The sequence below is a fragment of the Propithecus coquereli genome, unplaced genomic scaffold (genome assembly GCF_000956105.1).
Source record: "Propithecus coquereli isolate 6110/MARCELLA unplaced genomic scaffold, Pcoq_1.0 Scaffold28, whole genome shotgun sequence".
Classification (NCBI taxonomy): Eukaryota; Metazoa; Chordata; class Mammalia; order Primates; family Indriidae; genus Propithecus; species Propithecus coquereli.
In genome coordinates, this window is record NW_012148396.1 from 7,689,525 (window position 1) to 7,702,857 (window position 13,333).

Sequence of the window (13,333 nt, forward strand, 5' to 3'; positions counted from 1 at the left end):
CCAGAGCGGGAAGCTCGCCCCGGCCCTGAGGAAGGAGAAGGGAGCGCATTCGGGTCAGCGGGGCTCCTGCGGGTGGGCTTTGGGATTCAGACCTAGAGCTGGTCTTTGGACTCCGGTCTCTGGGTAACCAGCGGGGATGCAGGGGGCGCGGGGCACTCACCGGTTCTCCAGGCACGCCCGGGTCTCCCTTCTCTCCTCTTGGCCCTTGTTCTCCCTGTTGGTGAGAAGCACAGGGCACAGCAGACTCGAGAGTGGACCCCCCAGTGTCTGTGTCCCCCCCAGTTCTGGCCACACTGGCCACCTCAAGTCCCGTCTGTGCACCTGACAGGCCCCCAAAGGTCGTCCCTCCCACTGCCCTTGGATTCTGACTGATTCCAACTCATCTTTCATATCTAAGGTCTGAAATCACCTCTTCAGGGAAGCTGAACCCCAAATTGGGTCATGCCCTCCTGTTACAGACTCTCAGAACAGTGCCTTTCTCCTCCCTGGCCCCACCTTCGTTGCAGTCGTGCACTTAGCTGGGTGGTTTGAGTCACATCCCCTCCAGCTCAGGGGCTGGCACCTGGCAGAGCATCAGTTTTTAGTGATGGGAAGAATTCTGAGAGGAGGAAGGATCTCCCAAGCCCCCGCCCAGCCCAAGCCCTTTCCTGATGGAGAAGCTGGGAGGGTGACTTGCCAAGGGGACCCGACCCTTTGCAGGCAGGCTGGGGTTGAACGTTAGACTCTGGGTGGCCAGAACAGCTCGTCTAACTTTGCTGAAGAAGAGATGAGACACAGGCTGGAAAGACAATGCCCTGAGCATGCCCAGGACGGCATGACACGGGGTGGGGGCAGGCTCACTCCCTTCAGTTCCCAGCACACCTCCCAGGAAGGTCGCAGGGATATGAGGTCCTCCCCCTGCAATTCACAGGGGATGGAGAGAAGGCAAGCTCACTTCTGGGCTCAGGGCAGACCTCCAGGGGCTCAGGTGTGTGTCTTTCGAGAGGTGGAGAACTATCTTGCAGGAGAGGAGTGGGACAGTGGACCATGGTGGAAACAGCCTCAGCTTTAGACCCGTGCAGATTGGCCTGGAGCCCTGGCTCTGTGCTTCTCCGGCCATATAACCTTGGGTGAATAGGTACCCATACTAACTTCAGGCTCCACATCTGCACAATGAACAGGTAGTCTCTTTTTCACATAGGGGAAGGTCAGTGGCCAGAGAAGGTGCAACAGAGATGAGGCATTGGGGAGACTGGGCGGGTCTGTGGGGTTCTCCAGGATAGCAGGTAACAACTGATGCACATACATAACTGATGCACATGCATCCAGAGACACTGTGTGGAGCCCTTCTCCAGGGACAGGACTTAGTACTGCCTAAAATTCCCATGAGCTGCTTAGGGAGACACGGGGCTCCCCTTCCACAGACAGGCCCACGGAGAGCTGGGATGAGCACCAGTCTTGAATGCAGAAGGAGCCCTGCCTAGGTGGGGCTTTGCAAACAAAGTCCTCAGAGAGCAGGAGGTGTGAGGAGCACCTGGGACACACCCTAAAGGCAGATGCCAATGTCTAAGTTACAGGGCCTGGCATGGGCTAGTCTTAAACCTTTACTTGATGGAGAAGCCAGCAGAGAAAGGCATGAGCCATTTAGAGTTTCACGCTGCTGCGTTCTCTATCCATGCTTGGGCAAGTGTTGGGGACCTTGCCACAGTGGCTCCTGCCTGCCCTCCCCTCCCAAGCCTGTCTTTGACACCCCAGCTGACATCTGCATGACCTTGGCTGCCTTCCTCACCCTCTCAGCATCATCTATTGAATGGAATCCACATGGTCTACCTTGTGGAGTTGTGACCTGGATTAAACGAGATTGCCTTTGCGAAGTAATTTGTGGTGACACACAGGAGATTTCAACAGACACCAGATCATCCGATCTCCTAGAGTCTCCACGGCCAACGAGCTCAGAAGGAGGCATGTGTAGCCCACTCCCCATAGACAATAATACCATTATTTCTAGCATGTTTTCCTCCTAGGCAATTTTCCATGGTGGGGATTTGCAAAACCCTTTGGTCCTCTGGTCACTGGCGATATAATCCTTGAAGAGAAAAGAACTCATGGAGTTGTTTCAGGTGACACCTGGAGGGAAGTTTGCACATTCTTTTTCTGCCAGTGTTGGAGAATGGGATTGCAGGTGGCAGGAAGACAAGCTGGGGATCAAGCCTTGGTGGAGCCAGGCCAGAGGAAGAACCAAGACGGTCAAGACATCCCTGCTTAGGAGGGACCTGCCAGCCAGGAGGCAGCTCCTTCATGGCAGGGGCTATGCCAACAGTAACTGAATGAGCATGTCTGGCTTCTCTCTCCTCCTGATGGCCCCCAAGTGACCTCAGCTAAATCAAACACCATCCCTAGGGCCTGGCCTCATGTCTGCAGGCTGCAGGCTTTGTCTGGGCACCTTGGAAAACTCCTCAGCAATTGGGGACATGGACCAGGCTGCCCCAGAGCCTTCTGGAGATGGCTGCTTCCGAACCACTCACTAGCCCCAGCTACAAAGCCCTTCTTGCGTTCACCATTGTAACTTCCCCAAGCCCTGGGCTGCCTGCCCTTCCTCCCTCCAGCTAAAGAATGGCTTCCTCTCCTACCCGACATCTTCAGACCCAGGGATCTGCACACCCTCTAACAGCCTACACACAGCCATCACAAGGCCACCTCCCCATGCACGGCCAGCAGCCATCCCCCCAGGCCTCCTCCATCCTGGAGAAGGGAGCAAAAGGAATTGGGCTTTGCCCCCCACCTCTTCTTCCCCTTTCTATTCTCCTTAATTATGCAGCACACTCTAACACCCCTCTGAATCTTTCTCTCCACTGCCTCTTCCTGCACAGCAGAGACTCAAAGGCACATGCTGGAGGACAGCAGGGAGAAGTCAAACCGAATAACACTTTCCAAATCCATCAATACAAACACAGTTGCCATGGAGACAAAGCCAGTACCAGAGAAACTCAGGCAATTGCCCACAATGAAACTTTCTTCCCCCCCAGGGACACAATTTCCTTGCTTTTCATCTGAGAGTGGCTTCCTGGCTCCCACATGGCTGCAGATCCTGCAGGAGGGATGTCAGTGCTGAGAATCAAAGGGGAGGTTTGGTCAGGCCCCTGACCCCCCAGTGTGTGTGGGATGATCTAGAAGTCATCTTTTTAGGGAGTAATTCCTTTGGGGAGAAGATGGACCTGCAGGCTGCTCTCAGGCCTGGGATGCTGCAGGTGGACCTGCGGGAGGGAGAACTGCAGGTCCTGGGCAGGGGGACCAGTAAAAGAAAGAAGGAGTCCGGGATAGGTAGTGCGCCAGGAGCCTGTCTCCACGTGAGGGCGAGCCTTGCACTGCAGTAACAGGGTGGTCACCCCGGCCAGCGCGCTATGGCCAACAGACTAGCTCCTGAGTCCCACCTCCCAGGTAGGCCCTTTGCAAGCTCCTTGGCATCTCTGAGCCACAGGGTCATCACCTGGGCCATGGACACAGGTGCCGCTCCCTAGGGGTTCTCAGTGCTCTTCCCCTTCAGCGCCTCTCTGCAGAGAGAAGGGGACCCCCCACGGTGGCAGACAGTCCCGAGATGTGCTGTCTACATCTCACAGCTGTGCAGTGAGTGCTCCGCTCTGTAAGAGCCCAGCAGAGTTCTAAGTGTTTTATGTAAAGAAAAGAGCAGATATACCATTATTTGCATTTCATCCTGAAAATGAGTTTTCATTGTCTCCGTTTTATAATTGAGAGGACAAGAGCTCAGAGGAGAAACAGGCTGGGAACGTTTTTCCCAAGGATGGGAGGGCAGTCGGGCAGTGCCCCCTAGTGGCCGACGACTCAGTGACCAGGAGGGCTTCCTTCACATCCGGGCCTTCTCTCCTCGAGGGCAGGGACACAGCTGGGGCCCCTGCACCTGTCCTTTCCTGTAGACATGCAGGCATCTCCCCACAGCTTCTCCTGAAGTCCACGCTGCCCTATGATACCCCCGCCTTCCCCGTTTCACCTCCCAAGCTCGAAATCCTTCCTTCTCCTGCAGTGACTCCAGCACGTGACTCGATCTCTCTACCTGCTTCATTCTTTTCTGTTATATAGAGGATTCTTTTAAACTTTTAAAACTGCATCTACGTAATACCAAACAGACGGAGACAGCAAGCGCTGAGAAGTAGCTCCAGCCCGGCCTTGCAGCTGCGTGCGTTCTGCAGCCGCAGGTCAAGTCCTAATCGCAGAAGAACCGCATCCGAGAGCAAAAGAAACAAACAGACACACATTTTCTGGCTGCAATGCTGCCAACAGCATAAACAGATCCTGAAAACACTTATTTTCAGAAGAGTCACTCATGAAAAGAGGAGGAAAGGGGTTTCTAGAGGTTGCAGTGGTAATAAGCTTTATTTTCTGTCGAGCGATTTAGCATCTACAGGAAGTCAGCCAAGCTCCCGCTCCACCTGCCGCAGCCCGAGGTGGATAAGAGCAGCCTGAGACCCAGGTCCTGCAAGGTACGCCCGTCTCTGGCCTCCTCCACTGCCAGCATGCACGGGGAATGTCTATGACACCCTGTGACTATTTAATGTTCTGCCAGCTCCTTATGTTCTGAAGAATTAACTTTACACGAAGAGAGATCTGGCCTTTGCCCTCAGCTACTGGGAGGTGACCTCCAGCCCCCTGGAACATCCTGCCTGACCCTGGAGCCAGTGCCTTGCAGGGCCGTTTTCCCCTCTGTTGCCATGACAAGGTCTGGAAGCCCAGATGTCTGACAGTGACTGGCATGATAGGGCCGAGAGCTGTCAAACCGCCTAGTCCCGGCTCCCAGACCATGCTGGATATCACCAGCCAGGCTGAGGGGCACCAGGAAGGGACCAAGGAGCCTCTGCTACTTACTGGCATTCTTGGGTGTGGTGTGAACAGGGGTGTCTGAAAAGGAAACCACAGAAATTAGAAAGACAGGAACCAATGGACCCTGATGTTTCATTTTAAAACCTGCCTCTGAGAGATTTACCAAGTGAAAGAATACAGCCCCAAAGTCTCCTTTAACTATTATTAGTTTTCACAATTAGAATCACATCTTTCTTTAAAATCCCTGAGCATTTATTAAGAGCATAGTGTAAGATTTGGGAGCCCTGGAGTCACATGGTCTGAACTTCCAAACCCTGTGTGACCTTGGACATCATTTGTCGGCTTCAACATCCCCATGGGGAAAATGGGGAAGAAACATTCTCCCCTGAGGAGAGAAATAAAATAACTCTTCAATGCATGCAAGCTATTAGAGCAGTGCCTGGGACACTGGCTTTGTGCCTTGACGTCTCCTTTTCACTATCATCACCTGCCCAGTGCCAGGCAGGCATACAGGTGCAGCTGAGGCCAGGGTGTGGGCCCAGCCTCTGCTCACAGAGAGCCCAGGTCTCAAAGACCCTCACAGACCCACTGCTGGGCCCTCCAGCCTTATCCCCGCTCACCCCCTACCCCACCAGGCTGGGTTTAATGCTTCCCAGGTGTCATGCTTTTCCCAGCCTTGAAGCTTTTGCAAATGCTGTTCCTCATTCCTGGAACACACTCTTCTCTCCCTGTATCTAAGGCCCACCCTTCAGGTCTCCTGTAAATGTCATGTCTTCAGAGAACCCCTTCTCACTCCACCACTCCATTGTAAATCTGGTCCCCTTGTTAGTTTTCTTAACTGTTTCCTCAACAGCATTAACTATAATGTCATATATGTTTATCTTCGCCACCATGTGACTAGAGTTATCTCCGCCACTAGGCTATAGGCTCAATCAGGTCTGAACCACACCGATGGCCTGGCGCAGAGCTGGAGCCCCAAAGAAACAGTGAATGAACAAGAGGACATCGTGGATGCTGGTCCTAAAACATAATGAATACAAAGTAGAGGAGGAAAAGGAGCTTTCTGTACCTTGCCCGTCCCCAATCCCACCATCTCCCCCAGGAGAAACCACTGTTTTTCAGTTTGGCACATTTTTAGACCCTTTCTTATATATTAATATTTCCACACAATTATGAATGTGTAGAAATACAAAACTTTGTGTGAGAGTTATACAAACAGTAACAGCAAATACCTTGTTACTTACAGTTATTTACATTCATTAACTCGTGTATTCTTCACAGTAACTCTAAGGGGAAGATTATCTGTCTCTGCCCTGCTTTGTGGATAAGAAGATTGGAGGACAGAAAAGCAATGCGCTGAGTGACGTTCGTGCTGCCAGTGAATGTCGGGACAGGAATCGGTGCCCATGTGCGTGAGCTGAGTCTGTATTCTTAATCTTCCAATACACAATGACCCACTAAGTGATTTTTTTCCACCTAATCTATCTTGTTCCACTTAATTTGAGTATCAGCATCATTTCAAGACCATATGCCTATTGTGTGGGTGTCTATTCACTTAGAAAATAGAATTCCACATTATAAGTTTTTTTTTTGTGATTTACTTAATTCTATGCTCGTGGTCTTGTAGTTTGCTTCTAATTTTTCATTGTCATAAGTGACACAATGATGTACAGCCTTATACGTGCTTGTCAAAGTGTACACATGCAAAGATGTCTCTAGGATAGATTCCTGGATATGGAATATCTAAGCTAAAGAGCAGACACTTTGTGACGTATTGATACTGCCAAGTAACTTCTCTGTTACCAACTTGTTCTCACACCAGAAGGGGACGAGAGTGCATATCTCCCTGTACACTTGCCAACATGGATGCCATCAATCTTGAACAATTTGATATGACCAATTCGACTAAATTTATGATTCTGAGATTCTTCCAAAGTCCTTGTGAAATGTCTGAATCTCATTTTGATGGACGTGTGTGGGGAGGAGATGGAGCTGTGAAATAATGATTTAACTGATAAAAATCAAAAAGTAAGATTCTCTGCCACACTGCAAATGGGATTTCTGAATGTTCAGGCTCTCTCCTCTCCTGGCGTCTATGCTGAGGAAGTCCTCTGCTTTGGACAGTAACTGACCAATCCCTGAGACACTTGCCAGTCGGGGTCAGCACACAAGGCCATGTGCAACTTCCCTGAAATCAGCCAGTCAAGACAGAATTTCAAGGCCAGCAAGAAACATTAAAATGGAAAAAAATTAAAAAATGTCCCCATTGTAAATTATTCGTAGTAAGATAAGTAATAATAACATCAGTTTTTTTTAATCTAGTATTTATTATGTACTAGGAACTCTGCTAAGTTATATTATTTCAATTAATTTTCACTACACATGTACAAGATAGCTGATAATATTTTTTTAAATAGGAGAGAAAGTTGAGTCTTTTAGAAATTAAATAACATATCTAAGACCACAATGCTGGTGAGTAGCAGAGCTAGGAGCCAGTTATTTGTGCTCCCAAGCCCTGCTCTTACTGACATGCAACTCCTACTCGCAGCTCACACCTGCAGAGGGTGGGAGAATGAATCTTGGCCACAGGTCAGGGTGTTGCAGCCTTACCCTGGACAAATCACTTCTTGTCTTCTGGACCTCAGTTTCCCCATATGTAACAAATAGATATGTATTCTCAGTATCTAGCACATGTTCTGATAAATAATTACCGTGCCTTTGCTGAATAAAATAGATCAATAAGCACAGTGTGGTTCTTAGAGAAGTTTATATATTTTTGGATTATGAGACCCAGGAATAGGTCTAGCCATTAGCAAATTCTAATAAGGAGGTATTTATAACTAAGTGGTGGGGTGGGGGGGATCCCAATGCCTTAGGAATTCAGAGATGGAGAAAGGACTAGAAACAGAGTAACTTACAGTTCCAGGTAACCCAGGGGGACCTGCAGGGCCGGCTTCACCCTAGATGAAGAAATGAAAAATAAATGACCATCAATTGTCCTGCCAACTGAGGGCTTATGCTGGGACAAGTCTGATAACGCTGCTTGCCCCAGACAACAGGGTCACCCATCCTGCACTTACCTTAATAGATAGATCGATCAATAGGTAGATGCATGCATTCCAAATTAAAAAATGTTTCAGGCAAAGTAAAATGTTGTTTTGAGAAGTATTTATATTGATATGTGTAGCTGTGGATCATTTATACTGCTATATGCTATTCCATTGTATATATGGTAAGGAAGTCATCCATCTCCCATCTTCCCATTGATGACATTTAGGTTACTTCCCTCTGATTGAAATCACTCCCCACACCTGCCCTGGAGCATAATGATTGCATGTGAAGGCCACTCCGTTGGAGACTCCAGTGGGCCCTGCCCCACGCCCTCTGAAGGAGCAGCTGTTCCCAGGGAACCGAGGGGACAATATTACATTCCTGCAAACAGCATAGGCTTGGGAGCTCAATCACCTGAGCTTGAAACCTAACTCTACTATTTTACAAATTATTTTTACCCCTTTGGCTTGTTTCCTCTTTGTAAAACAACAACAATAATAATATAGTACATACACATCATAGCATCATGTAGGGACTGGATGAGACAGTAAGGAGGATGCCACTGTTACATTTGACCTGGGGAAAGGGGTCTTTGAGCTGTTCCACGTAAGAGGAACCACAGTGAGTGAATTCAGTCTACACAGCCTGTCATTTCACATGTGCCACATGGTGCCAAGGAACAGATGTCCAGGCCTTGATCTGTTCCTGAAACAGCCCTAAGTTAGGTCTATCGCAGGCCTTCCAGATATGGTCACTAGGTGGCCAAATGAATGAATAAAGTTGGCTTAGAGAGTGACAAACCTGCTCTTAGTCATACCATGATACTAATAACACCATAATCAAAACTGTTACAGCACTTTCTACCATCATTTCTGTTGTCCTATAGCATTTAGTTCCAGGTACTAGTTTATGTATTTCACATGTATGAACTCATTCAATCTTTGTAAAATTCCCCTGAAGTATTTATGTATCCCCATTTCACAGATGAAAAAACTAAGGAATAAAAACATCCATTTACCTGCTCAAAGTCACACAATCACCCAATGGCTGAGCCTGGTTTTAAACTCAGAATCCATGCTCTTAACTGCAGTGTGGCATTACCCTGACTGAAGCTCCAGAGGCTTCGGAAAGGAAAACACTTTCTCAGCGTTGCTGTGTCTTATCTGATGGTACCCAGTTCTCTTCCTGATGCTGTTGAACTCACACTCCAGAACCAGCCTCATCGAAACCAATGCATTCTCCATTAAAAAGCACAAATGATCAAACATGAGTGTTCTCCTAGCTGAAGGCCTGAGAGCTGTGGGCCAGGGAAGGAAAAGTGGGCCTGACAGGATAGACCCCAGGCATCTCTCTGGCCTTGAGAAAGAGGCTTGGCTAAGAAATGTCTGTGGGTGTTGGAGTTAACTTGACAGATATGGGTTCAAATCCCGGCTTCTCCACGAGTGGTTTAACTCTCAGTAGCGTGATCATTTCTTTCCATTGTCATGCCCACTTTCCGAGAGGCTGTGAGGTGTAAATGCTCACGGTGGGGGTGAAGGGGGAAACAGAGGCAGGATGTGCAGCCTATAGTCAGAAGAGGGCAATGTTGCTTTAATGTCTTATTTTGGATATTTTTAACCAAGATCGTCCGTTATTACATACTTCTCTGGAGGAAAAGAAAGGCAAACCAGATTCTTTGGGAGCTCGAATGTGATGCTGCTGTGGCCCTGGCAATTCTGACCAAGTAATCAAAAGGGCTTTATGGTCTCGCTAAGCCTTTGCATTCTGGAAATGAGTTTCTCAAATAGAAATTACATTTCTGAAAAGTCCACGAACGTAGCAGGCCTGAATGGCTTATCCACGCAAAGCCCTTTCCATCCGGGCTCTCTATTTATAGACCGAACGTCTGTCTAGAGCAAAGCCCTCGGGCTCCAGCCCCAGAGAAGGGGGATGGGAGCTTCCACCTGGAGCCCAGAAAGGAGCAGGGCAGAGGAGAGCTGGGAATCGGAGGAGAGCTGGGAATCGGAGGGGAGAAAGGGAACTTCAGAGAGCTAGGCAGCTTGACGAGCATCGTCTGGGTGGAGGGAGAACGCAGCACCTCTTCCTCGGGCAGCCCTGGGGCAGGCCCGGCGTGTGGCATCGCTCTATGAGAGCCAGGACTCTGGACCTGCGCTGGCAGGGTCAGATCCTGACTTCACGGCGCTCTATTCATACAGCCAGGGCAAGTGACTTCGCTTTCCTGTGCCTCAGTTTCCTCTTCTATGAAATGGGGTTGTTGATAAGTCACCCTCACAGTGCTGTCCTGAGGATCACCTGAGTCCCTCTAGGGACAGTGCTTAGGACAGCGCTGAACATAATGAGTCTGCCCCAAATCATTCCGCGAGCAGATATCATTTACGCTGTGCAGCAACCCTCAGTGGCAGCAGAACCACATTCAGGTTAGCAAGCCAAGGCACAGGCAGAGCCAGGATTATAACCCAGGCCACGGTTCTGACTCCAAGAACGGTGCTTGTTCTACTAAACTGCAGGCAAATACATGTAAACACCTAAGGGAGGTTTTTTTATTTTTGTGGGGGGGCGGTTGGTGGGGTCTGTTTATAAGGTTGCTATAGGATTCAAGGTGTTTCTGGTCAGAGGCTGAGTACAAAGCACCTCTCACAATGCCTTGCTCACGGTGGGGTCCCCAGAGATTTCCATGTCTGCCAGCTTCCTCTAAGTCTGAGATTCCCGAAGACTAGGCCATGTCTTGTTCGCTGTCATTTTATTCCTGATGGCCTAGCAGAGGGTAAGTGTTCTGTTAGTCTCTGTTAAATAATGACTGTCAGAGCACATGGATGTGTCTTTACTGGGCTGAAAGGGTTAGGGTTGGGGGCACGAGTTAGAACCTCGTTGGAAGGACATCTGTCATCATGGTTAAAGGCATGTACTCTGGAGCCCGGCTTCCTGGATGCCGCCTGCCCTCTGTCCTGTCCATCTGTAGTTCTGCAAGTTTGGGTGAGACACTACATCTCTCTGTGCCTTCATTCTTTCATATGTAAAATGGGGATCAGAATGAGAACGACTTCATAGTGCATCTTTATGAGGATGGCCAGAGTGAGAAATGGGAAACTCAAGAAACCACAAGTTGCAAAATAGATTGTTTGTCTAGAACCCAGGGCTTCATGCGTGGCTCAAGCTCACATTGCTTTAGCAGAGGCTCTCTTGGACTCTGCGTTTCAGACAGACAAGACCACAAGCTTCTCTCATGCACATATGGCTTCACGACAGCCTCACTCACGTGCCCAGCTAATTAGCAGTTTCCCAGTTGACAAAGTCTCAACAAATGCTGGCTTGGGTCCACGTGCTGACTCCAGTCTACAGCACTCCCATGACAAAACTTCATCCCACCCTGGAGTCCACAGACTCAGGGGTTCATGTAACTGCAGTAATCAAAGGGCTCTCTTCCCGAGCAGGTCTCTAAAAATGCCATGATGTTTTCTGATCAGCACAGGCTTCCCTGGGGCTCCGACATGAGTCGAAATAGACGAAGCGCCTACTGGGGTCACCAGGCTGGTCACTGTCCTGAACACTGGCTTGGATTCCGAGTGGGGCTGCCCTTCTAAGAAGGGGCTGGGGAGGGGCCTGATCCTTAGGAGGTGGAAATAGTAGGGGATATCCTTTCTCAGACTATGCATGCCAAATTAGGATTCACCATATTTTCAGTCCTGCTTTGGTGAAAGAACATTCCAGAGGGTAGGCATTCGTACCCTTTGGCTGTGTGATTTTAAAAGTGCCTGGCCTCTGCCAGTGTGTCACTCAAGGTGAGTAGCCATCTGGAGTTTCCCTCCAAAACCGTCAAAGTTAGACACACAGGCTGGCAGGCTCCACCATGATTCTGTAGCTTTGGGCATGCATCAGAACCTCTCTGAGCGTCAGTCCTCTACATCTGCAAACTGTGCTTATTGATACCTGTGGATTTTTCTGTTTGTTCCTGCGCCTTTCTCCATCCTGCCAGCTGTCCCAGGAGACAGCCTCATTGGTCTCTTGCCCATGCCCTCTGGTGTCCAGTGGTCTGGCAGGAGATCCAGGGCACAGGGAAGGGATGGGCTGACCGGGACTGTGCCAGGCCAGGGATTCAATGTGTCGTTTCCCTTGCCCCAGACCACGATGGCTGCCAGGCTCCTTCCACAGGCAGCAACCTCTCTGGCTGCTGGGGACAGGCCCTTCCCACCTCTTGCTGTCCCCAGCCCTGGAGGGCCTCCCCACAACCCATCCGTGCCCTGGGCACCGACCATACCCTACACTTCACCCTTTCATTAAACCCTCTTCAATTGTCCACTCTGAGTGTGCTGCTCCCAGTGGTACCACGCCTGTTGCAGAGGGCACTGGAAAACGGTGCACTGCAGAGCACACAGTAGGGCTCAGCGAATGCAGTTATTTCCCCTTTACTGAGACAGAGGCTGCTCCAGGCTCACTCAACCACACAAACAGGGATATGGCAGGCTCATGTATGGTGTAGAAGAGACACTGGTATGGGGCACACGAGGTTTGATTCTCAGCAAGTTCTTCATGCTCCCTTTCAGCCTCCATTGCCCTCAAGAAACGCAGTCAGGAATACCTTCCTTCTAGAGTCGTAGCAGTACTCAGAGACAGACTGAACAAAACAGGCCGAATGCAGCATAGGGTAGGTGCTCAAGCATTACAGGTACAAAAGGATGGACGGACGGATGGTCGGAGGGATGTGTCATCTCTGACACATTATCGCCTTTTTAATTTTACAAGAATTGCAAACAAGAAAGTTTGAGGTTTATGTCTAACTTGTTTTCTCAAAAAGGAGCTCTGGAGTCATACATACAAATACGTTCTCCAGAAATGCACAGATACAATATATTCTGCAGAAAAACCTCTTACTTTAGGAAAAAGCGACTAATGATAATTGATGATGGGGATGAGAGCAAGTAGCTCCTACCTTTTCACCTCGGTCACCTTTCAGTCCTGGAAGTCCCAGTTCTCCTTTTTCTCCCTATAGTAAAAAATAAAATTAGAAAACATTAGAACCCAAACTGAGCTTAATTCCTACTCTTTCCAGGTAAGAGCTACATGACCTTGGGATACAGATATATACATATATATAGACCCACCCTTGACTGATCAGCAAAGTAGCCCCAGCGAGGCCTAACCCCAAGGGCCGTGCTGTCCTTAAGTGGGAAGCCCCTAACTCTCCCCTGGCACCTGACAGATGGCGCCTCCCCTGCGCGTCCCCATCAACCCCATCTGAAGATGCTCTGCCCTTTCCATCCCCAGCCACCGTCCTTTGCTGCAGCTCACGGACCCAGGCAGTCCACTCCCCTCCCACCCTCTTCTATCAACACTGGGGAATGTGCTCTTCACCCACCGCCTCCCCACGAGGGACAGAGACTCCAGGGAAGCCACTTTCCATGGGCACAGGTGAGGGGCCGGGTGGAGGGAAGCTGCCACACTTACAGGGTTTCCTTTCTCTCCCCGCACACCT

General features: G+C 49.6%; 1 protein-coding gene across 1 annotated transcript in view; it reads right to left on the bottom strand.

Annotated features, from left to right (window-relative positions):
• COL22A1 (collagen, type XXII, alpha 1) overlaps window positions 1-13,333 on the bottom strand; it is a 253,420-nt gene that overhangs the window by 95,973 nt on the left and 144,114 nt on the right. Inside the window, exons 30-33 of the mRNA XM_012648005.1 lie at window positions 12,791-12,844; window positions 7,731-7,772; window positions 4,858-4,890; window positions 161-214 (exon numbers count right to left, since the gene is read on the bottom strand). Coding sequence (XP_012503459.1) covers window positions 161-214; window positions 4,858-4,890; window positions 7,731-7,772; window positions 12,791-12,844 — 183 coding nt within the window. The remainder of the gene's footprint in view (window positions 1-160; window positions 215-4,857; window positions 4,891-7,730; window positions 7,773-12,790; window positions 12,845-13,333) is intronic.